Source organism: Diceros bicornis, chromosome 5 (genome assembly GCF_020826845.1).
Source record: "Diceros bicornis minor isolate mBicDic1 chromosome 5, mDicBic1.mat.cur, whole genome shotgun sequence".
Taxonomy (NCBI): Eukaryota; Metazoa; Chordata; class Mammalia; order Perissodactyla; family Rhinocerotidae; genus Diceros; species Diceros bicornis.
In genome coordinates this window covers 27,225,889-27,249,883 of record NC_080744.1, presented here as the reverse complement: position 1 = coordinate 27,249,883, position 23,995 = coordinate 27,225,889, and the positions used below count along the sequence as shown (strand labels likewise).

General features: G+C 38.1%; 1 gene segment (V, D, J or C); it reads left to right on the top strand.

Annotated features, from left to right (window-relative positions):
- The first annotated feature begins 23,208 nt into the window (after positions 1-23,208).
- LOC131405316 (T cell receptor alpha variable 12-3-like) lies at positions 23,209-23,673 on the top strand. The segment is given in 2 exon segments: positions 23,209-23,260; positions 23,468-23,673. Coding segments are annotated over 2 exon segments (258 nt in total).
- Positions 23,674-23,995: the final 322 nt, after the last annotated feature.

Below are 23,995 nucleotides of genomic sequence, written 5' to 3'. Positions count from 1 at the left end.
TAGTTTTGATTTGCATTTCTCTGATAGTTAATGATGTTGAACATCTTTTCATGTGTCTGTTGGTCATCTGTATATCTTCTTTGGAGAAATGTCTGTTCAGATCTTTTGCTCATTTTTTAATTGGGTTGTTAGGTTTTTGTTGTTGAGATGCATGAGTTCTTTATATATTTGGGAGATTAACTCCTTATCAGATATATGGTTTGCAAATATCCTCTCCCAATTGTTAGGTTGTCTTTTCGTTTCGTTGATGGTTTCCTTTGTTGTGCAGAAGCTTTTTAGTTTGATGTAGTCCCATTTGTTTATTTTTTCTATTGTTTTTCTTGTCCGGTCAGACATGGTGCTTGAAAATATGTTGCTAAGACCAATGTTGAAGAGCGTACTGCCTATGTTTTCTTCTAGAATTTTCAGGGTTTCAGGTCTTACATTCAAGTCTTTAATTCATTTTGAGTTAATTTTTGTGTATGGTGTAAGGCAATGGTCTACTTTCGTTCTTTTCCACGTGGCTGTCCAGTTTTCCCAATACCATTTGTTGAAGAGACTTTCCTTTCTCCTTTGTATGTTCTTGGCTACTTTGTCAAAGATTAGCTGTCCATAGATGTGTGAGTTTATTTCTGGGCTTTCGATTCTATTCCATTGATCTGTGTGTCTGTTTTTGTGCCAGTACCATGCACTTTTGGTTACTATAGCTTTGCAGTATATTTTGAAATCAGGGAGTGTGATACTTCCAGCTTTGTTCTTTTTTCTCAGGATTCCTTTAGCTATTCAGGGTCGCTTGTTGTTCCATATAAATTTTAGGATTCTTTGTTCTATTTCTGTGAAAAATGTTGTTAGAACTGAATGATAAAATTGATAGTAAGAGACTACCCGTGTTCTCTGACAGTGCCCATATAACAAACAATGATTAGTTGATTAGTTTTCAAATCCAGCAGAAATTTGGAAATTAGTCATTGATGAACTGAGGAACAACATATAAAAAAGTAAAAATAATTAAAATAGAAAACTATAATAATTAATTATTCACTTGAGGGAAAATAAAATATTATTCAAGAAAGAAATATACTCATAGTAGTCTATATGGTTCAACCAAATTGTCTTCTAGATGTTTTACTAACATATACCTCCAATAGTGGTGATTGGGCAGAATACCTGTTTTCCCCAAACCTTGTGTATTACTAAGGTTTTTGACTTTTGCTTATCAGTTAAGCTTTCTTTTATTTTTAATGATTTCTTTAATTATGAATGATATGGAGCTCCATTTCATGTTTAAAGGCCATTTATATTTTTTCTATAAATTGTCCATTCATATCATATACCTGTTCGTTTCCTACTGTGCTATTGTCTTTTAAATATAGATTTTAAAAACTTTCACTATATTAAGAAAGTTGTCATATGATTTTCATACATATGTATCTTTTTAAAAAGTTTATTATCATAGTTTTTACTTTATTTATGGTCATTTTTTTGCCATACAGAATTTAAAAAATAGTATGTAGTATAGTTATCAAAATTTCTTGTATGGATTCTGATTTGTATTTGCTGTTTAAAAATCCATAGCACTCTAAACTGATAAAATTTTATCTCATATTTTCTTTAGTTTCTCTCAGATCATTTTTGTCTTTAAATCTTTAATCTGGATTTGTCTGTGTGTGTGTGTGTGTGTGTGTGTGTGTGTGTATGTGTGTGTAGGAAGTGAGGTTGAGGGGTCGGTCCCGTGGCTTAGCAGTTAAGTGCGTGTGCTCTGCTACTGGAGGCCCAGGTTCAGATCCCGGGTGTGCACCAACGCACCACTTCTCCGACAGTGCTGAGGCCCTGTCCCACATACAGCAACTAGAAGGATGTGCAACTATGACATACAACTATCTACTGGGGGGCTTTGGGGGAAAAAAAAGAGGAGAATTGGCAATAGATGTTAGCTCAGAGCCGGTCTTCTTCAGCAAAAAGAGGAGGATTAGCACAGATGTTAGCTCAAGGCTGATCTTCCTCAAAAAAAAAAAAAAAGAAGTGAGGTTGAGGTTCAAGGCTTTCTATTTTCCTGAATTTTTGTTTGTTTGTTTGCTCATTGAGGCAGCTACCCAGGCTCAACATCCAATTTTGAATAACTTACATTTCTTCATTGACTTTAAATGTTATCTTTGTTTTTTTTTCCATTTTTTTCATTTTTCATTATTAAGGTTTTCAACCTACGCATTATTTTTTCCATCCAAAATTTACACTTTAACAGTGGTGCTTCATGGCAACAGCTTACTGGATATGTAAGGAATATAGATCCAGTCAACCCCAAGCCCGTGCTAGAAATAAATGCAGAGAAAATAATCTGAATGACAGAGATGCCGTTAGGGGAGGAGGGAGGGCAAACCCACTCCGTTACTTCACAAGACGTGGAGTGAGGTGTCACCTCAGGCGATGTGAACTATCTACCTGTTTTCCCAATTCTGTAGGATGTTTTGGATTAAGAAGACCCAGACACAGTAGCCGACACACGCTCACAATGGTCCACACAAGAATGAGATGGAGACAACATATTTCTGAGAACAAGGGCAACTTGGTATCTTCTGTGTTCTTCTTGACGAGGAGAAATTAAATAACTGAGCTTGAGTTTAGAGTTAGGAATAGCTCCAAGTGCTTGAAATGCTTTGAAATCTGCTTCTGTCTCCATGTTTTGGATCCTGTCAATGCTTTGGAAGAAAATTTTTGAAATTTTGTTACCACACATGCTTCTTCATAAAGTATGTGAAAATCCATTGTAGTAACGATCATTGCGCCTCTTGAGGGTGTTGTTGAGAATTGATTATATTTCAAACATATTGCCCCTAACTTAAGCAGAATAGGTAGGGACAGTTCTGTTGTCTGAGATTCTCTCTTTTTCCCTTTTCCTCTCTCTCTCTGTCTCTCCTTCTCTCCCCTCCTCTCTCCTCTCAGCTCTCTCTCTCTTGAGTTTGCTGGACTGATTCCTGAAGTAAGCACCTCTGAGGGATCAACCCTTTCTTTGGGCTACCATATCATCCCCATCAACAGTTAAAAATAATTTTATTGTGAAATGTAACAGATGTTCACAAAGGTATATAAAACCTACAAACAATGAATCTATGTTATTTAGGTGTGCACAAATTTAAGACTGATTTTTTTGGATATGAAATCTCTCTGTTACTTTTTTAAAAACTCTCTGTATTAGTCAGGGTTCTCCAGAGAAACAGAACTGATAGAATCAGTAGGATGTGTGTGTGTGTGTGTGTGTGTAGAGAGAAAGACAGACAGACACAAAGAAAGACAGAGGGAGAGATTTTAGGAATTTTCTCATTCACTGTGGGGACTAGAAAGTCCAAATTCTTCAGGACAGGCAGGCAGGCTGCAGACCCAGGGAAGAGGCAGAATCCTTCTACCCCCACGACCTCAATAGTTTTGTCTTAAGAACTTCAACTGATTGGATGAGGCCCACTCAAATTTTTGAGAGTAATTTGCTTTATTCAAAGTTTACTCATTTAAATGTTAATCGCATTTAAAAAATATCTTCACAGTGACTTCTAAACTAATCTTGGAGCAAATATCTTGGTACCATGGCCTAGCCAAGTGGACACATAAAATTAACCCTCACACCTCTAATAATTCTATTTTGAAAGCCTAGTTTGTTTTATATGGATGTAATATACCAGCTTTTCTTTGATAAGTGTTCACAGGGCTATCTTTTTCCATTCTTTTGTAATTCCATGAGAGCAGAGACTTTGCTTATCCTCAACAGATATAATCATACCTGACAAATAATAGGACTATAAAAAATTGCTGAATTACAATTGAATAACAAAAAATACCACTATCAGTACCAGAACAAAAGATTACCATTACTTCATTCAATAAAAATTTGTTACGTGCCTCTCTCTTGGCAGGCCCTATTCTAGAAACTGAGGATATAGTAGAGAATAGAGCAAACAAAAATTCCTACCCTATAGAGCTGATATATTAGTTGAAGGCTAAGTCCAAACTAATCACTACAATAGGCCCTTTACATGCATCATTTACTTTGTTCTTAAATTTTTTCCAGGTTTATTGATATATAACTGATAAATAAACGTTGTCTGTATTTAAAGTGTACAACATGGTGTTTTGACATATGTATACATTGTGAAATGATTACCACAGTACAGCTAATTAATATATCCATCACCTCACTTAGTAACTTTTCGTGTGTGTGTGTGTGGTGAGAACACTTAGGATCTACTCTCAGCAAATTTCAAGTTTAAATACAGTATCATTAACTATAGTTACCATGCTGTATGTTAGATCTGCAGAACTTATTCATCCTGCATAACCAACACTTTGCATCCTTTGACCAACATTTCCCATTTTCCTCAGCCCCAAGCCACCTTGCAACCACCATTCTACTCTCTGCTTCTATGAATTCAACTTTTGTGTGTGTGTGAGAAAGATTAGCCTTGAACTAAGGGCTGTTGCAAATCCTCCTCTTTTTGCTGAGGAAGATTGGCCCTGGACTAACATCCATGCCCATCTTCCTCTACTTTACATGGGATGCTGCCACAGCATGGCTTGACCGGGGCCACTGAAGTGGAGCGCGTGAACATACCCACTATGCCACCTGGCCGGCCCTGAATTCAACTTTTTTAGATTCCTCACATAAGTGACTTCGTGCAGTATTTGTCTTTCTGTATTTGGCTTATTTCACTTACCATCGTGTCCTTCAGGTCCATCCATGTTGTTTCAAATGTTAGGATTTTATCTGTTGACAGACGTGTAGGTTATTTCCATATCTTGGCTATTGTGAATAATGCTGCAATGAATTTGGGGGTACAGATACTCTTTGAGATACTGATTTCATTTCTTTTGAATATATACCAAAGTAGGATTGCTGGGTTGTATGGCAATTCTATTTTTAATTTTTTGAGGAAACTCCATACTGTTTTCCATAACGGCTGCACCAATTTACATTCTCACCAACAGGGTTCCCTTTTCTCCACCTCCTCATCAACACTTGTTATCTCTTGCCTTTTTGCTAATAGCCATTTTAACAGGTGTGAAGTAATATCTTATTGTGGTTTTAATTTGCATTTCTATGATGATTAGTGATGTTGAGCACCTTTTTATATAACTGCTGGCCATTTGTATGTCTTCTTTGGAGAAATGTCTATTCAGGTTCTTTAAGGATTTTTTCAACTGGGTTGTTTGTTTCCTTGCTATTGAGTTGTTTGAGTTCCTTATACATTTTTGATGTTAGCCACTTATCAGATGTATGGTTTGCAATATTTTCTACAATTCCATAGATTGTCGCTTCACTCAGGTGATGTTTCTTTTGACATGCAAAGCCTTTTATTTGGACGCAATCCCACTTATTTCTTTTTATTTTTTTTGCCAGTGCCTTTCTGGCCATGTCCAAAAATTATTGCCAAGACCAATGTCGAGAAACTTTTTCCTTGTATTTTCTTCTCATAGTTTCACAAGTTCAGGTCTTATGTCTGTCTTTAATTCATTTTGAGTTGATTTTAGGATAAGGTGTGAGACAAGGTTCCAACTGCATTCTTATTTATGTGGATGTATGTATCCATGGGCCAGTTTTCCCAATGCCATTTATTGAAGAGACTATCTTTTCCCCATTGGATCAAAGATCAGTTGACCATATACGTACAGATTTATTTCTGCACTGTCTATTCTGTTCCCTTTTTCTGTGTGTCTGTTTTTATGCCAGTACTATACTGTTTTAATTGCTGCAGCTTTGTATTCTATTTTGAAATCAGGAAATGTGATGCCTCCAACTTTGTTCTTCTTGCTCAAGATTGCTTTGGCTATTTGGTGTCTTCTGTGGTTTCATATGAATTTCAGTATTGTTTTTTCTATTTTTGTGAAAAATGCCATTGGAATTTTGATTGGGATTGTATTGAATCTGTTGATTGCACTGGGAAGTAGGGAAACTTTAACAATATTAATTCTTCTAATCCAAGAGCAAGGGGTATCTTTCCACTTGTGTGTGTCTTCTTCAATTTTTTTCATCAATGTTTTATAGTTTTCAGTGTACAGATCTTTCACATCCTTGGTTAAATTTATCCTAAGTATTTTTTGGGTTTTGATGCACTTTAAATGAGATTGTTTTCTTAATTTCCTTTTTGGATAGTTCATTGTTAGAGTATAGAAATGCAACTGATTTCTGTATGTTGATTTTGCATCTTGCAAATTTACTGAATTCATTCATTTGTTCAAACAGATTTTTCGGTGGAATCTTTAGGGTTTTTTATATGTAAGATCACATCCTCTGCAAATAGAGACAATTTTACTCTTACTTTCTTATTTGGATGCATTTTCTTTTTTTTTCTCGCCTAATTGCTCTGGCTAGGATTTCCATTATGTTGAATAGAAGTGATAAGAGTGGGCATCCTTGTCTTGTTCCTAATCTTAGAGGAAAAGTTTTCAGATTTTCACCATTCAGTGTGATGTTATCTGTGGGCTTGTCATATATGGCTTTGTTATGTTGATGTATATTCCTTCTATATTTAATTTGTTGAGAGTCTCTATCATGAAAGAATTTTCTTTGTCAAATGCTTTTTTGCATGATCATAAGATTTTTTCCCTCATATTGTTAATGTGCTGCATGACATTTATTGATTTGTCTATTTTGAACTATCTTTGCCTCCCAGGGACAGATCCCACATGAGTATGTTGTATGATCCCTTTAATGTGCTTGTAAATTCAATTTGATCATTATTTTTTTGAGGATTTTTGCATCTTTATTCATCAGAGTTATTGGTCTGTAATTTTCTTTTCTTGTGGTGTCTTTGTCTGGCTTTGGTATCAGGATAATGTTGGTCTCTTAAAATTAATCTGGAAGTCTTCCCTCCTCTTCAGTTTTTGGGAAGAATTTGAAAAGGATTGGTGCTAGTTCTTCTTTAAGTGTTTGGTAGAATTCACCAGTGAAGCCAGCTGGTCTTGGGTTTCTCTCTTTTGGATTACTGAATCAATCTCCTTACTTGTTATTGGTCTGTTCAGATTTTCTATTTCTTCATGATTCAGTCTTGGTAGGTTGTGTGTTTCTAGGAATGTATCCATTTCTTCTAGGTAATCCAATTTGTTGGTACATAATTATCCATAGTTGTCTTTTATGATCCTTTGTATTTCTGTGGTATCCATTGTAATGTTCCTCTTTCATTTATAATTTTACTTATTTGAGTCTGATATCATTTTTTCTTAGTCTAACTAAAGGTTTGTTAACTTTGTTTATGTTTTCAAAAACTCTGCTCTTAGTTTTGTTGTTCTTTCTGTTGTTTTTCTAGGCTCTATTTCATTATTTCTGTTCTAATCTTTGTTATTTCCTTCCTTTTGCTAACTTTGGGCTTACTTTGTTTTTCTTTTTCTAGTTCCTGGAGGTGTAAAGTTAGATTGTTTATTTGATATCTTTCTTTTCTCTTGATATAGGCATTTATCAGTATACACTTCTCTCTCTTCTCTCTTAACACTGCTTTTGCTGCATCTTATAAGTTTTGGTAGGTTGTTTTTCCATATTTATTTGTGTGAACATATTGTTTGATTTCATCCCACTATCTCCCGGCCTGCAAGATTTCCACTGAGTAATCTCCTGACAGTTCTATGGGGGCTCCCTTGTATTTAATAATGTACTTTTCTCTTACTGTTTTCAAAATTCTGTCTGTCTTTGACTTTTGACAATGTGATTACAACGTCTCTCAGTGTAGATTACTTTAAATTCAAGCTACTTGGGATTCTTTGGGCTTCATGTGTCTGGATATTCAGTTCTCTCTCCAGATTTGGGACATTTTCAGTCATTATTTCTTTAAATAGGCTTTCTGCCCTTTCTTTCTTTCTTCTCTTTCTAGGACTCACAAGATGCATACGTTGGTTCATTTATGAAGTCCCATAAGTTCTTTAGGCTTTCTTCACTCTTTTTGTTGTTGTTGTTCTTTTTTCTTTTGTTCCTCTGACTGGATAATTTCAAATGACTTTTCTTCAAGTTCACTGATTCTTTATTCTGCTTGATCAAGTCTGATTTTAAACCCCTCTAGTGAATTTTTCAGTTCAGCATTGCATTCTTCAGCTTCAGTATTTCTGTTTGGTTCCTTTTTATGGCTTCTATGTCTTTGTTGAACTTCTCACTTTGTTCCTGTATCATTTTCCTGATTTGTTTGGTTGTCTACCTGTGTTCTTTTGTAACTCATTGAGCTTCTTAAAGATGATTATTTTAAATTTTTTGTGAGGCAATTCACAGACTTCTATTTCCTTCATTTGGTTACTGGAGATTTATTTTCTTCCTTTGATTGTGTCATATTTTCTTGATTCTTTATTCTCCTTGTAAGTTTGCTTTGTTGTCTGATCATTTGAAGAAGCCGCTACTTCTGCCAGTGATCTTGTTCTGACTGGGAGAGACCTTCAGGGGTCTTTATGATCTTGTTCTAACTTGCTGACCTTCAGGGGTCAGCAGTAATCACTAGGAGGCAAGAAAGAGACCAACCCCTCAGGGAATGCACTGTAAGACTGGGCAAGGCCTCCTTTGCTTCCTGCCCTCTATTTTGAAGGAAACGCCTCAATTCTGTGCTTTCTTCCAGTGTTGCAGAGCAGTGCTGGATATAATACTACATCTACCTCCTTTCTTTTTTGCTAGCTGTCCCAGAGGACCAAGCTCTGCCAGCTGTTCTGTGCTAAGTATGGGGTGAGGTAGAAACTCATTCCATGGAGGGTGCTTTGAATTATTGGGCATGAGGCCCCCTTCATTTCCTTCTCTTCCTTGTGGAAGTAAAACTTCAGTTCTGCACCTATTCCCAATCTTACAGAGCAGTGCTCGTTGTAGAATGATATCCTCCTCTTTCCCTCATTCCTAGCTGTTCCAAGGGACCAAGATTTGCTGGTTATTCAGCACTTGGTCTGAGGCAAGATAGAAATCACTCCAAAGAGGGCACTCTGGAACGCTGAGAATGAGGCCTTCTTTGCTTCCTTCCCTCCCTGCGGAGGAAAAACCTTAGTTCTGCTCTTCCAACATCACAGAGCCATACTGGCTGTAAGAGGATGCACTCTCCTTTCCTTTGCTTCCTTCTGTCCCAATGGATTGGGATCTGCCAGTCTTTCAGTGCTCAGTATGAGTGAGATAGAAAACAGCCCCACAGAGGGCATCCTGAGAAGGTAGGAGGCCAGGTGCACACTCCAATCTCACTTTCCCCCCTCTTTCTGCCCCCCTGTGGGAGTAATCAGAGGCCTAGGCTACCTTGTTGGTACTGTGCTAACCTGATTCGGTGAAGGGACTGATGTGGGTAAAGTGAAGTTGTTCTTCTTACCCATATAAATGTGACTGCTCTCTGTTTGTGTTCCTTTGGTGTGCTTTTACTTCTTAGTTGGATTCTGAATTTCTCCTCCAGGTATTTTGGTACTAATACCATTGTTAAATTGGTGTTTCTGAGGAGGAAAGAGAGCTAGGGCTTCCTACTCTGCCAACTTGTTGACACCCTGCATCATGTCTTCTAAATTTTTCCAAATTGTAAGGTAAGTGTTACTTCACCTATCTTCAGATAAAAAAGCTGAGGCTTGACTGTCCTATCTAATAACACATAAAGCCAGAATTGACCAAGGTTTTCAAACACTTTATAAGTACTAATCTGCAGTGTTTATACAGACATATAGGGGCTTATATTCTATATCAAGTTGCAAATAGTGTGGAAAAAACCTAGCAAGAAGCTTAACCAGTGGTTTTGAGGAACTGTAGCTCTGACCCCAAGATAGCAGTGTTTTCACTGGCCATGCCTGTAGGTATGATTGTGTATAGGATAGCAAAATCTGGTCTCTGATTGACTGGGCATGTGTTTTCTGATTGGCTGGGCATATACTCTGTGAATCCCTCCACTTAATGGTTTAAAAAAAGATGTTGTGTAGACAAGCCAGCTTTTGGGAGCAGCCCTGTGCAGAAGAAGAATGGACAAGCATCTGAGGACCTCCTTGGTGGTTTTGTGGCTTCATTTTTGTTGTAAGTTAACAAAAAGTTTTAGCCAAGTTGACACAGGAAGTCCAGGGAACATTTTCTTAAGACTTTCAGCAAAGGTTTATTGCATTGGGTTCGGCAAGGGAAGAAAATGGGGCCATTTTATATTTTAGGATTCACTGTGGTGAGAAGTAAGGGATGCAAATTAGAAAGCATTAAGAATGGCTGATCTATCTCTGAATCTCACTTTGTTTTCTGAATAGGGGTGAGTTGCAAAAACCAAGTGGAACAGAGTCCTCCATCCCTGATCATCCTGGAGGAAGAGAACTGCACATTTCAATGCAATTATACAGTGAGCCCCTTTAACAACTTAAGGTGGTACAAACAGGACACTGGGAGAGGTCCTGCTTCTCTGATAATCATGACTTACAGTCACAGAAAAAAGTCAAATGGAAGGTACACCGTGGTGCTGGATACAACCACCATGCACAGCTCTCTGCACGTCACAGTTGCCCAGCTCAGTGATCCAGCCTTCTACATCTGTGTGGTGGGCACACTGTGCTCCCCAGGCACTTGCAGGCAGTACCCAAACTTATACCTGGAGCTTGTCAAAGAGGCTTAGGGAGCAATGCAGCAGCATTATTTTTTTATGTTGTATGTAATTTTACAAGTGAGCTAGTACATCTTTCTCAGACATGATTGAGTTTGAACTTGAGCCTATATGTCTATATAAGGTAAGGGAATCCTCACTCAACACATAAAGTTAACTGCTACATCTGTCTGTTTCCAAGGGTAAGACTGGCATGTTGCATTACTGCTGCTGAGTAGATGATAATTTTGGTTGAAAGAGAGAGATCAGCTTGTTTGGGGTCCAACCAGCAATAGAATGCTGCCTAAGTAACAAAAGCAACCAGCTAATGTGGCTGATGACAATATCTGCTAAGTTTCCTTCCCCCTGAAAGGTTTTTATCCTCATTTAATGGCTGTTCAAGTTCTCAGAAAGTATGCCATGGGAAGAGATATGCTTTACCAATTTATCCATGGTCCACATCAAGGCATCTTTCCAGATGCTGCACCAACTCCTTTATTGCCTTCCACAACATTTTCTTTGGAGTACATCACTGCTCAAGTTGCTACAGCAGCATGCTACTGGCAGGCGCAGTCACTCTGGGCAGCAGGACATCTGTCCCAGGCTCTTCAACTATTGGTATTCTAGAAAAGAGACTTAAGGGACAGAATGCCCACATGCTCTGTGTAGTCTGAGATTGCACAAATTATCTGTGATGTTCTTTTTTGGCACAATTAGAGAAATTTAAGTATGGTTTGAGAATTAGATCAGATAAATATTTATTTGAAAGGCAGATATATCAACTGAGAAAAACAAAAAGGATATATACTAAGGTACTCAAAATGATCATCTCTGAGTGGTAGGAATATGACATTTTTATTTTTGTATCTTTCTTTTTATTTCCAATTTTCTATAGTCCATAGGCTATGCTTATGTCAAAACAAAGGTTATTAAAAAAGAATCAAGGGGACTTCTGGTTTCTCGTTCTGCCTGTAAGGAGCTTTGGAGTCACCACTCTCTCCTAACAATAAATAAAAAGCTAAACAGACTTAAAAATCAACTGTTCTTAGATCTATAGAGGAGGAAGACACAGGACAAATTGCTGCCCCCAAGATTGGAGAGACAGACAGCAAAAACAGGGAGTTGCAGCTCTCTGGAGCAGAGACTCATGAGCAGAAACTGCAGCGGGAACCAGTGCTGGAGGAGGAAAACCTGAGCTGTAACTGATGAATTACTGGAGGCTCCGTGTGGACAAGTCTGAGAGTTAAAAACTCCAGAGGACACAGTCAGAGGGGGACCCTACTATACTGTGAGATTTACCTCCAGGGGCTCAACCAGGTGCCCACAGCAACTACTAGAGACAAATCCCCTAATGTGTCTGGTAGGGGAGGGGGAAGAACTATTTTGAAATGCACCAGAGCACCTGTTCTTAACAAGGCCTGCCCTTAGGGAAACTGGTTAACCAGCACCTAACCTGCTGGGGTATTATCAGAGCCAAATTGACTAGACGGGAGGGAAATACCCAGCTGTAGCTGGTTCTAGCCATCCTGTCCCTCCTGAGGGAGGAGAAAAAAAAAAAAGAGAAAAACTTGTGAAGTTCACAGTTCAGAGGTACAGGCTCAGTGAAAGACTGAGGCTTATTCATAGGACCATAGAACCCTTCCACTCCCCCCATATCTCACCACCACATTACTATGGCTATTTCAGCAGCTCCTTTTATCCAGTAATCATGTCTGGCTATCAAGAAAAAAATTATAAGGTATACCAAAAGGCAAAAAATATAATTTGAAGAGACAAAGCAAGCATCAGCCAGACATGGCAGGGATGTTGGAATTATCAGATCAAGAATTTAAAACAACTAATGCTAAGGGCCCTAATGGATAAAGCAGACAGCATGCAAGAACAGACGGGCAATGTCAGCAGAGAGAGGGAAATCCTAAGAAAGACCCAAAAAGAAATGCAAGCGATCAAAAACACTGTAACAGAAATGAAGAATGCTTTTGATGGGCTTATTAGTAGACTGGAACCAGCTGAGTAAAGAATGTCCAAGCTTGAAGGCATATCAATAGAAACCTCCAAAACTGAAAAACAATTCAACACAGACTGAAAAAAACAGAACAGAACATACAAGAATGTGGAACAACTACAAAAGTTGTAACATATGCTTAATCAGAATATGAGAAGAATAAGAAAGAGAGAAAGGAACAGAAGAAATATTTGAAGCAATAATGACTGATTATTTCCTTAATTTAATGTCAGACACCAAACCACAGATCCAGGAAGCTCAGAGAACACCACGCAGAATAAATTCCAAAAAAAAACTACACCGAGGCATATCATTTTCAAGCACAGAAAATCAAAGATAAGGAAAAAATCCTGAAAGAAGCCAGAGAGAAAAAACACCCTACCTGTAGAGGAACAAAGATAAAAATTACATCTGACTTCTTTTAGAAACCATGCAAGCAAGAAGAGAGTGGAGTGAAATATTTAAAGTTTTGAGAGAAAAAATAAACAACAAAACACCAACCTGGAATTCTATACTATGTGAAATCATCCTTCAAAAGTGAAGGAGAAATAAAGACTTTCTCAGACACACAAAAATTGAGGCAATTTGTTATCAATAGACCTACCTGGCAAGAGATATTAAAAGAAGTTCTTTAGAGAGAAGGAAAATAATATAGGTCAGAAACTGAGAATGACACAAAGTAAGGAAGAGCATCAAAGAAGGAATAAGTGAAAGTAAAATAAAAAAATTATTTTTCTTATTCTTAATTGCTCTAACAGAGACATTGAATTTACTCATTATACAATTATGTGTTAAATGCATAATAAGTGACAAAAACACAAATACAAACACCAAAAGATTTTTCCTTATGAGGCTTGAATCTAGATTTGTCTATGGTTCACTTTCTGTTACAGGAATTACCGTTAAATTTATTTTCCAATGTAGGCATTTCCCTTGCTTGCTTTCAGTGACTGGCAGGTTTTGTTTGGTGATTACAGGCATAGACATTGATGTCCTGCACTACTAAATTATATGACTTTGGACAAAGTTACTTAAACTTAGAGCACCTACATTTCATCATCTATAACAACATATAGCTCATCACATATTTATAAGGATTAAATTAAATTAATTGAGTTAAATGATTGAATGGCATCAGTAGAAAATAATTTTTCAACCAATGGTGGTTATTCTTGGATGTAGATGGGATGAGGCAATGAGGATAATTCAAGAAAAAATAAAAACAAGAAAATTTCAAGTATGGATTAAGGCTTAAGTCACCACTCTCACTACTGATTATGTTGTTTTGTTATGGTTGTGACTGCGACTCTCCCTTTATTCCACAGTGGCCTTATCCCATCCAATTATCTGGATAGACTGCTATGGCTTTCTTACTAGTTTCTTTATCTCATAAGTGTCATGCACAGAAAAATGACGATTTCTTGCTTCTGGTATATTTATTTTAATGTAAATTCTAGGATGAATCCACACAAACTTCATGGAGCAGGGCTGAGACATAAGATCATTATACTCAACTACAGTGTCAATAACTAGATTCCTACATAGAAGCTCATTTAGCAGGTTTCTGCGTGGAGAACAGAGAAAAGAACTTCTCTAGGTTTTCCTTGGGGGAGGGATGCTTTTTAGTTATTCAATTTATAACTTGTACATGGTAGATGCTCAAGATTTTATAGAAGAAAAAACAAAAGAACAATCTAGGCGACAAACAACAGGTGTAGCTCACCAACCAATCTGCATGTGGTCCTGACATGGTCCTCTTTCCATGTTACCTCTTCGGAGAGCAGGAGTAGCTGAGTGAATATGTGCACAGGGGAATGGGTCTAATTTCTGGTTGGCTGAGGAGTCTCTCAGTGTCCTGGGATAATAGAAGTATGAATACTCACTCAGATAAACAAGTTATTTGCTTGGTAGTGTCTGAGGGCTCTCAGACTCCAGCCTGAGTCCTCGTGAGTTCAATGAAGAGAAAAATGGAGAAGTCCTTGGGAGTTTCATTCGTGATCATCTTTGGCAGCTGTGCTGTGAGTTGGTGGGCTTTGGAGATATGAAGAAAAATAACAGATCCTAGGAACCTTCTCCATAAATCTGACAGTTACAGAAGAGTGGCTAGAGCTACCATGTTCACCTGGGGGGATTGTAAAAAGGAAATATATTCTTTCAAAAAAGAATCAGCATTAATAAATCCCCTTTGTCTGTGGTTCTCTGTTTAAACAGGGGTGAGCAGCCCATATACACTGGAGCAGAGTCTTTCATTCCTGAGTATCCAGGAGACAGCACGTCGTTTTTAACTGTACTTATCAAAAGAAAACAATTTACAACCTCCCAGGACAGGATCCTGGGAGAGGACTTGTATCTTTGACTTTAATTCAGTCATGCCAGAAAGAGCAGGCCTACACAGATTTGAAGGAACTGCTTGGAAAAGAGAAGTTCTGTACTATTTTGCTTATCCCAGCCTCTCCTCCTGGACAATGAGCCACCTACTGTTGTGCTTTGCTCCACAGTGTTCTCCAAGCACCTTCCATTTGTACCACAACCCTGCAGCTGGGCCTCGTGGCACAGGTCTAGCCTTGTGGGTGGGAGTGAAGGTGTTTTCTTTATTTATTGAAGGAATTTTCTTTACAGTCTCTGTCTCCAAACAGAAGAGAAGGATAGTACACCATCTCCCTTAGGTGATGAATCTGAACTTATATTTAATTAAATTTTCTTTTGTTACCATCGAATTTTAATTTCTCAATTCAGATTGTATTGATTCTTGTCCTGTTTGCCACCAGATTCCCTTCCACTGCTGTACTCTTCACTGTAAGAGATTAGAACCCTTCATGGCTCAGGCTCCTAGTCCTTGAAGCAAGTTTTCATCAAGTTGTACCCTCACCAGCAGCCTTTTATTCAGTTGTTCATAATCTTCATAATATTTTTCTATATCTGTGAACCTATAACATTATTTACTAATTTAATGTTAAAATGACTTTTATATGAAATAGACTTTAAAAATAACTATGTAAAATAATTATCCTTGTTTTAACTGATACTATCCGTGAAACCATATATTTGATGTGCTGGTTATATTTATCTCTATTACAAACTAAAACAGCATCAAATGTGTAAGAATTAACAAGTCCATCTATGTGCTGCCTAACATACCTCCTGTATCAACCACACTTTAGGGAATACTGATTCAGCCCATGCCCTTCATTTAATAGATGAAAGAATTAGGCTCTACAGGCCTTGCATGACTTAAGGTATGACTTATAGCAAAATTGAAGCTAGGAATAGAACCCAGACATTCTGACTCCTTGTCAATTGCTTCTTCCACTAAAGATGCCAAGTGGGATCCACAGTTTGTACGAAGGAGTTGTGTGTTTTATATTCTAATTAAATGAACAGCTTTATTACTTAATTATACACGTTAATTTTGGATATTTAGAAGATATAAACACCCAGAAAAAAATTGAACACTGTCATAATTTCATGATCTAGAAATGATTACTATTACCAGTTTTCAAATTTTTCTGTGCACATATATAGCTAAATTTTTGTATGAAAGGGGCTTATAATGTACCCAGTATTCTGTAAGATACTGTTTCTCTCAATATTATGTTGTAGGTATTTCCATGCCAGGAAACATGTGTTGAGAGAATAATTTTAAATGACTATCTGGTTTCCATTTTATATATATATATATATATATATATATATATATATATATATATATATATATATATATATATTTAAAGCAATCACTTTTTGGTATTGTTTCCAATTATCCAGTATTATAGACATTTTTTAATGAACATTATTAAAGCTGTGGCTTTAATGGAAATGGAATTTCTTGGATAAGGGAAAAGATATAACAGTGAATCTCTGATTTCCATGAAGAAATTTTTCACCAAGCTCTGACTTCAACAGGAGCATATAAGGATGCTGATTTTCCAGCACTTTACCAATCATGGATATTATTATTTTAAAGTAGTTTCCATTTTACTAAGTGAAAATTTTCAGTGTTTTAATTTTCTTTTCTTTTTATCTATGAGGTTACACATTTTGTAAAATCTAAAAAATTAAATAAAATAAGATTAGAAAACATCGGGGTACATTACACAGAATAAGAATAAATATCCTCTCATAAAATAAGGTATAGTAAACAAGTTTGAAAAACACTGTGTGGTCAAGCTACCTTCTAACTGGTATCTTTTCTCTCTAGGCAATGTATTTCCCACATCTTTGCTACTCAAAGTGTGGACCAGCAGTATTGAAACTTGTGCAGAATCTGTGGCTCCACTTCAGACCCACTGAATTTGAACCTGAATTTTAACAAGATCCCCAGGTGATTCTATCACTTAAAAGTTTGAGAAGCACTTGTCTAACTAGTAGCCAGAGTGATTTTTTAAAGTGTAAATAAAGGGACTGGCCTGGTGGCGTAGTGGTTAAGTTTGCACACTCTGCTTTGATGGCCTGGGGTTCACAGCTTTGGATCCTGGGCGTGGACCTACACACCACACCACTGGTCACGTCATGCTGTGGTGGCATCCCACATACAAAATAGAGGAAGACTGGCACAGATTAGTGCAGGGACAATCTTCCTCCAGCAAAAAGAGGAGGATTGGCAACAGATGTTAGCTCAAGGCCAATCTTCCTCACCAAAAAAAACAAAAGTGTAAATCAAAAGCTGTCTCTACTTTCACAAAATGCTTCAATAGGTTTCTCTGGTTCCTAGAATAAAGTACGAACTCCAGGCTGTGCTATACAAGGTTCTGCATAATTTGAATCTCACCTGACCCTTCAATCTCAGCTTTTAACTCTCAGTCCCTGGCTCTCTGTGCAGCAACAACACTGATCTCCTTTCACTTTTCTTGAACCTGCCATGTCCTTTCCCACATTTGATCTTACTCTTTCATCCATCTGAAATGCTATTCCCCAAAATCTTGGCAAGCCAGACTCATTTTCATCTTTCAGGTCTCAGCTCAAATATCACCACTGTAGAAAAAGCCTGTGACCTCTGCTAATCTTTCTGACTCATGTAGCCATCCATAGACCTCCTCTTACCTCTCTGTCACAGCACTCATTATATCCCTTATGGTAGTAACCCTAACATGCAGTTACGTTGTTGACTTGTATGTCACTATGTTCATTGCTGTTCCTCCAGTTAGAATAGAAGCTCTGTGAGGTCAGAGGTGTTGTTTGTTTTGTTCACAGCTTTGTCCTTGTCCTTTGTGCCTAGAATAGTGACTGACCCATAGCAGTCAGTCAAGAAATATCTGCTGAATGAATAAATGAATGAATAAATGTTGTTTGGCCCTCCACTCTCTCTCTCTTTTCCTTTCTTCTCATTCCCACCCTAGCAACTCTCAGCTGTGTGGATGTTCTCCTTGCTTGGCTATGTGGTGCAGTTCAGTTCTCTATGGCCCTTACCCCCAGACTCAGATCCCAGTCTTCCTTTGGTCACTGGACTGTGTCAAATAATTAGATTCATTCAGGGTCTCAGTCTGTCTTCACCCAACTGGCCTCACCTTATTGGGTGTGATCTGAATGAACTGGGTCAACCTGAAAGCTAGTAATCCCATGGTAAAATATCTAAAAGAAAGAAACAAGACATATCCAAAAGACATTGGAAAGTATAAAAGTAACTTTGAGTCAAATAATTATGAGAACATGTAAAAGTTTTATTTCGAATTACTGCAAGATAAAAACTCCTCAGGAAACGAATTCAAATAATTAGCCCTAGTAGAGACCTTTCATAGACTAGATTTTTCTTTAAGGCCTGGTTAAAGATCACTAGTATGATCAAGGACTGATTCAGGTTGAGTGGTCATGGCCTTACATTGTTGGTGCACCCAGCAAGACACGTAGGAGTGTGAGAGACTCACAGCGAATTTTCAACAATATCCACTCCGTGGTCCTATATTGTGTTAGTTTCTAGAAATTTTTCTCATGAGTGTGCCACTTCATCAGCCATTCTGATTAATCTGACTGACAGAGACTGAGACTACATCCATTTGATTTGTCTCATTTGATTTGATTAAAGCTACTATTAGCAGAACTCTGAGCAGAAGGTTGAGACCAATCTGCAGCATTAACCTCAATCATGCCTCCTAGGATCCACGGTTCAGTCAACTGTGAATAAGTCCCAGGATACAGATGGCTAGGATGTAGTATGATATTCACCATGATTCATGTACGGGAGTTTAGACTGACACACTGATTTTGGTTTAATTGCCAAAAAGGGACCAAAAAGCAATGACCATTCCCAATGGAAAGATGTTCTGTCACTCCTTTCTCCCCAGATGTAAACATATAACCCACAAGAGCACAGGTTAATCCAGTTTGGGATTTGTTGTTAAACTTGATTAGAATCAGCATTATGTCACTAGTTAAGCTGTACGAGCAGTGTTACTCTGTATTTGCAACCTCAATAGCCATTCATGAGGCATAACTCAAGACTGCTTAGAGATCAGAAGCATATACATTTTTACCAGTCAGATTGAAACAAAGTGTGCTGATTTATGTGTTTGTACACGTATAGGGATGAGAATCCATGTTGCAAAACTTCCATTGATGGTGTCAGGTACAGCAGAATAGTTCAGGACAGGCCATGTTATATGAGTTTTTCTGTTTTTATAGAATGTGGAAGATGATGACAAACCAGAGCAGGTCAGATCCCCAACTGCAGCTGTTGCTCGGCTCCAGCAGACAGTATGGTTGTTTTGCTAGGCTGCGGTGCTGGATCTAGAATACAAAGGGGGTATTAATTCTTCAACCTACCCCACCTCCCAGGGTCTAAGGTTTCCCTTTGTAGGTGTCATGGTTGTTATTCTATCTCCACCACCACAAAATTGGTGTACCATTCTAAGCCATAACTTTACCTCTTTTTCTAGTCTTTTCCTAAACACATTCAAAACTTTTAAAAAGAAGGGTAAACAGCAAGAGGGACAGGGGCATTTTCATGCCATTTAGAGAGACCAATTATATTCACCATCCTGGCCCTTCTGGGCCACTGTGAGTGAAGTCTTAGAGTAGTGTAATCAAATAAATGGAAGCTATCTTCATGGTCCAGGACCATATTTATCCAACAAAAGGATCCAGATGGTTGAACCTGATTTAAATTTTAATACAATTTTGACTGGGCTTCTACTAGGAGAGTGTACCAACCAAGCTGGTCTGAGATTGCTGTGCAGAGCAAAAAAGAAGAACCATGCTTTCCACTTTTGAAACGTTGGAGTAGGTGTACTTTTTCCTGCTCCTAATGTTAAGCACAGCTAAAAACCACTGGACCTTATGTAAAAACAAAACAAAAACAAAACATAAGTGAAGAAGCCAGACTAGCTAAGGAATTCGCGACCTGAGGAATGATAGAGCAGTGAGTTCCCTGAGTTTTCTTTTCCCTCAAATAACCCAACAGAGTTCTAGGGAAGCCAGTAACCTGGAAGTGCCAGTAGGTGAAGAAAAAAATCCAAGAAAAGCCTTCTCTCTCTAACCAAAGGACCAGGAAAAGGGCAGCCTAGAAAGACAGAAAACTTGAAGACAATAACCAGTCTACTCCAACCAACACCTCAGAAGGGTACACAGCAATCAAGAAAACACTTAAGAAAAAGGTAACTGAAACCTTGTAGGAGAGCGTTGCGGCATTTTAACTTACCCATGCTCTGTCTTCTCATCACTGGCTCCACGAGAGTTTTTAAATGGCAGCCTGCATTCCCAGTGTGGATTCCTGGTGGTGGAGGAAGCAGAGCAGACTTTGCTATCAAAGAATAGTGCTTAACTGCTTTGACCTCTCAGGTGGCTCTCTGAAGGACTAATGCAAAGGCTTGCCTATATGTCACATAAATTGGAGCTCCCTCAGGACAGAGAAGTAGCAACACAGAGGAAATTTTCTAAGAAAAAAAAAAATCACTAGAGGGATTCAACATCAGATTTGGGCAGGCAGGAGAAAGAACCTGCAAACTTGAAGATATGTCAATTGAAATTATCCAGTCTGAGAGCAGAAAGAAAAAAGAATGAAGAAAAATGAACAGAGCCTAAGATACCTGTGGGACATTGTAAAATGTACTGACATAAATGTAATAGGAGTCCCAGAAGGGGAGAAGAGAAAGAGAGAAACAGGCAGGAAGAATATTTAAAGAAATTATAACCAAAAACTTCTCAAATTTAATGGTACACGAATCTACATATCCAAGCAGTTCAACAAGCACTAAGTAGGAAAAAAGAAAAGAAATTCACATTGAGATACATAATAATTAAACTATCGAAAGACAAAGACAAATTGAGAATATTGAAAGCTGTAAGAGAGAAGGGATTAATTACAAACAAATAAGATTAACAATCAATTTCTCATAGAAACCATGGAAGCAAGAAGGCAGTGAGATAATATATTTAAAGTGCTGAAAGAAAAGAACTGTTCTCCTTAAATTCTATATCTAGCAAAACTATCTTTTAAAAAGAAAGAAGAAATCAAGACATTCCCAGATAAACAAAACCTGAGGGTGTTCATCAATTGTAGATCTGCCTTACAAGAAATTCTAAAGGGGGTCCCTCACGCTGAAATGAGATTGCACTAGACAGTAACTTGGAGCCATACGAAAAATAATGAACAATAGTCAAGGTAACTACATAGATAAATATAAATCCAGTATTTTTGTATTTTTTGTTTGTATCTCCTCTTTTTTGCTATATAGTTTGAAAACAAATGCATAAACAATTATAAACTTATGTTAATAGGAACACTATGTGTAAAGATGTGTGTGTTTCCACACGTATAAAGATCTCCTTTGTTTTTTGTTTTTAATAGTACAACTCATATGTTTCAAATGCATGCAAAATTAGTAGTATTTACAGTATTGTAAGATAAATTGCCTTTGAATGGGAGCTTGCTTTGCGGTACTTTGAGGTTCATAAGACCTATCTAAAAAATTTATTGCTGTGGAAAATGAAGACTACTGAAATAATGTGGGGGAAGGGACTGTTGTTTTTCTTTTTGATTGATTGCCATAACACCGTCCTTCAGTCTTCTGAAAGAGATTCACATATTCCTGAGACATCATTAAGAACAGAAGCTTTTGCAGGCAGGACAACATTGATGCTATATCTATTCTGTCATTTTGCTGGCACTGATATGGCTTTGGATCCAATATTAGATCTATTAATCCATTTATATTAATTTTGTTACAAATCTTAAAAGGGGGAGTACTTCTTATAAAAACTGTGCTTCAGGTCCACATTCTATTTTTAAGGTCATATTTGGTTTTCATAAATTTTCTAAGATTGTGTTGGTTGCTGTCTTATGTTGCTGTCACATCTCTTTTGCTTTTTATCTTTCCTGAGAAATGGCTGTGTGGTTTCTGTGAAATGCAATGTACTCTTAGAGGAAGGGATTTCAATACTAGCATCTTTTCCCTCATTCTGTTCCTTATACCGTTCTTGGTGGGTTGGGAAGGGCCTGACCAGTCCATCTTTGATGGGGACTGATTACATGGTTCTGGAGAACGGCCTGCTGCATTGCTGATCTCCAGCCACCAGCTTCTACAAGGCCATGAGGCAGGTTGTGGAACAAGGAGGAACAGGATTTAACTGTGCTTGTTTCTCTGTAGACCCAGTTAAGCTTCTTGCATAGACAGCCCTCTGGTAAATCTGGTTTGCTGGTTAGAGTAGAATGGAAATGCAGAGAGAACGAGACCAGATCCATTACTTTTGCAGATTAATCCCTAGATACTAGAGCTTTATACAAGAAAAGGGAATAGGAGGAATTAGACAAATGAACAGGAACATTGTGTTTTATTTACAGTCTAGGTACTGAAGGTAGGTCCATCTCTATTGCAATAACAACAACAACAACAATAATAATAATAGCCGAAGTAAGCACAGATGTGTAACTGGTGCAAAATGGAGTGAAGAAACCCAGGCTCATCTAGTCCCTGACCTTGTTAAAAAATATTGCCCAGTTGTGAGCTGGAAACATGTTTGTTCAGTCAGATTTTAGGCCACTCCGTCTTGAAATGATTATTTTGAGTTGGAATAGATTTCTTTAAAAATTGGTGGTGAGGGAATGAGATAGGTGGTGTCTGGCCTGAAGTGGAGAAGAGCTACACAATATGAAATCCTCCTTAAATTGTGAGAACCTCATGCAGACCTCTAGAGTAGAGTACTTCATGACTGATTTTTCAGTGCAGGAAAGTGGCTCTTTGATGTAACTGCTTTTGCTCGGACAAGAGTTGCCATTTGATGTAAAACACATACACACACACATCCCCCTTTTCCGATACACCTTGATTTGGACCACATGTTTCTCAAATTCTTAATTTAACTAAAGTGGCAGATTTTTATTTTGTCAATTCACATAATACGGATCTATATTTTGAATGTGTCTTTGATCACAGTCATGAGTCCAAAAGATGGCAGTGTCTTCTCAGGGACTCTGAGGAAAGCTCTCAAGTGCTCCTGCTTGTGTGTGTGTGTGTGTGTGTGTGTGTGTGTGTGTGTGTGTGAAGGCGAGAGAGAGAGAGAGAGAGAGAGAGAGACTGAGAGAGAGAGAGAGAGAGAGATGAGTGGAGGGGCTGGCTGGTGTAGCAGGCATAGTGAAAAAAGTCTCTCTTTTCTAGTTGGTAGAACAGATTCTTTTTGTGATTCCTAAAGCAGAAGAATTAGAGATGTCTGAGCTAGACCCATTTTTTAGGGTTTAAAATTTGAATCCTCACTGAACCAGGGGAGGAAAGAATGATGAAATCCTCGAGAATTTTGCTAGTGATCCTGTGGCTTCAGTTAACCTGTGAGTTTTGGGCATCTCTACGGGAATATAAAGTACAATATTTGGGGTTATTGTCTATTTTGGGCCCATGGGTAGAAACGTGAATGTATTTTCCCTCTAACTAAGGGAGAGTGGGGGTGGGAGGGCTGTGAAAAGATAATTTAAATTCTGGAAAGTAAGCTTCCACTACCTGAACATTCTTTGACTGGCCATTGTCTTTTTGCACAGGGATGAGGAGCCAACAGAAGGGAGTGGAACAGAGTCCCGGATCTCTGAGTGTTCCAGAGGGAGCCATTGACTCTCTCGACTGCACTTATAGTGACCGTTCTTCCCAGAACTTCATGGGGTACAGACAGTATTCCCGGAAAGGCCCTGAGTTGCTGATGTACATATACTCCAGTGGTGACAAGGATGAAGGGAGATTTACAGCATAGCTCACTAAAGCCAGCCAATATGTCTCCCTGCTCATCAGAGATTCCCAGCCCAGTGATTCAGCCACCTACCTCTGTGCAGTGAGCACACAGTGCTCCTCCAGCACCCGCAGTCTGTACCCAAACCTGCTGGGGCCCCACAAATGTCTGATACAGAGATTAGGCTGCAAGGCAGAGAAATTCTGTTTGCTGTCTAGATGCAGATAGAAATTAAGAGCATTAGCCATAGCCAGAGAATGCGTCATATGCACAGGCAGGGCGCGGGAGCACAGAATGACTTCAAGTTTCCTGAAAAGGATCTCTGAGCAAGTATCTAAAAGAATTC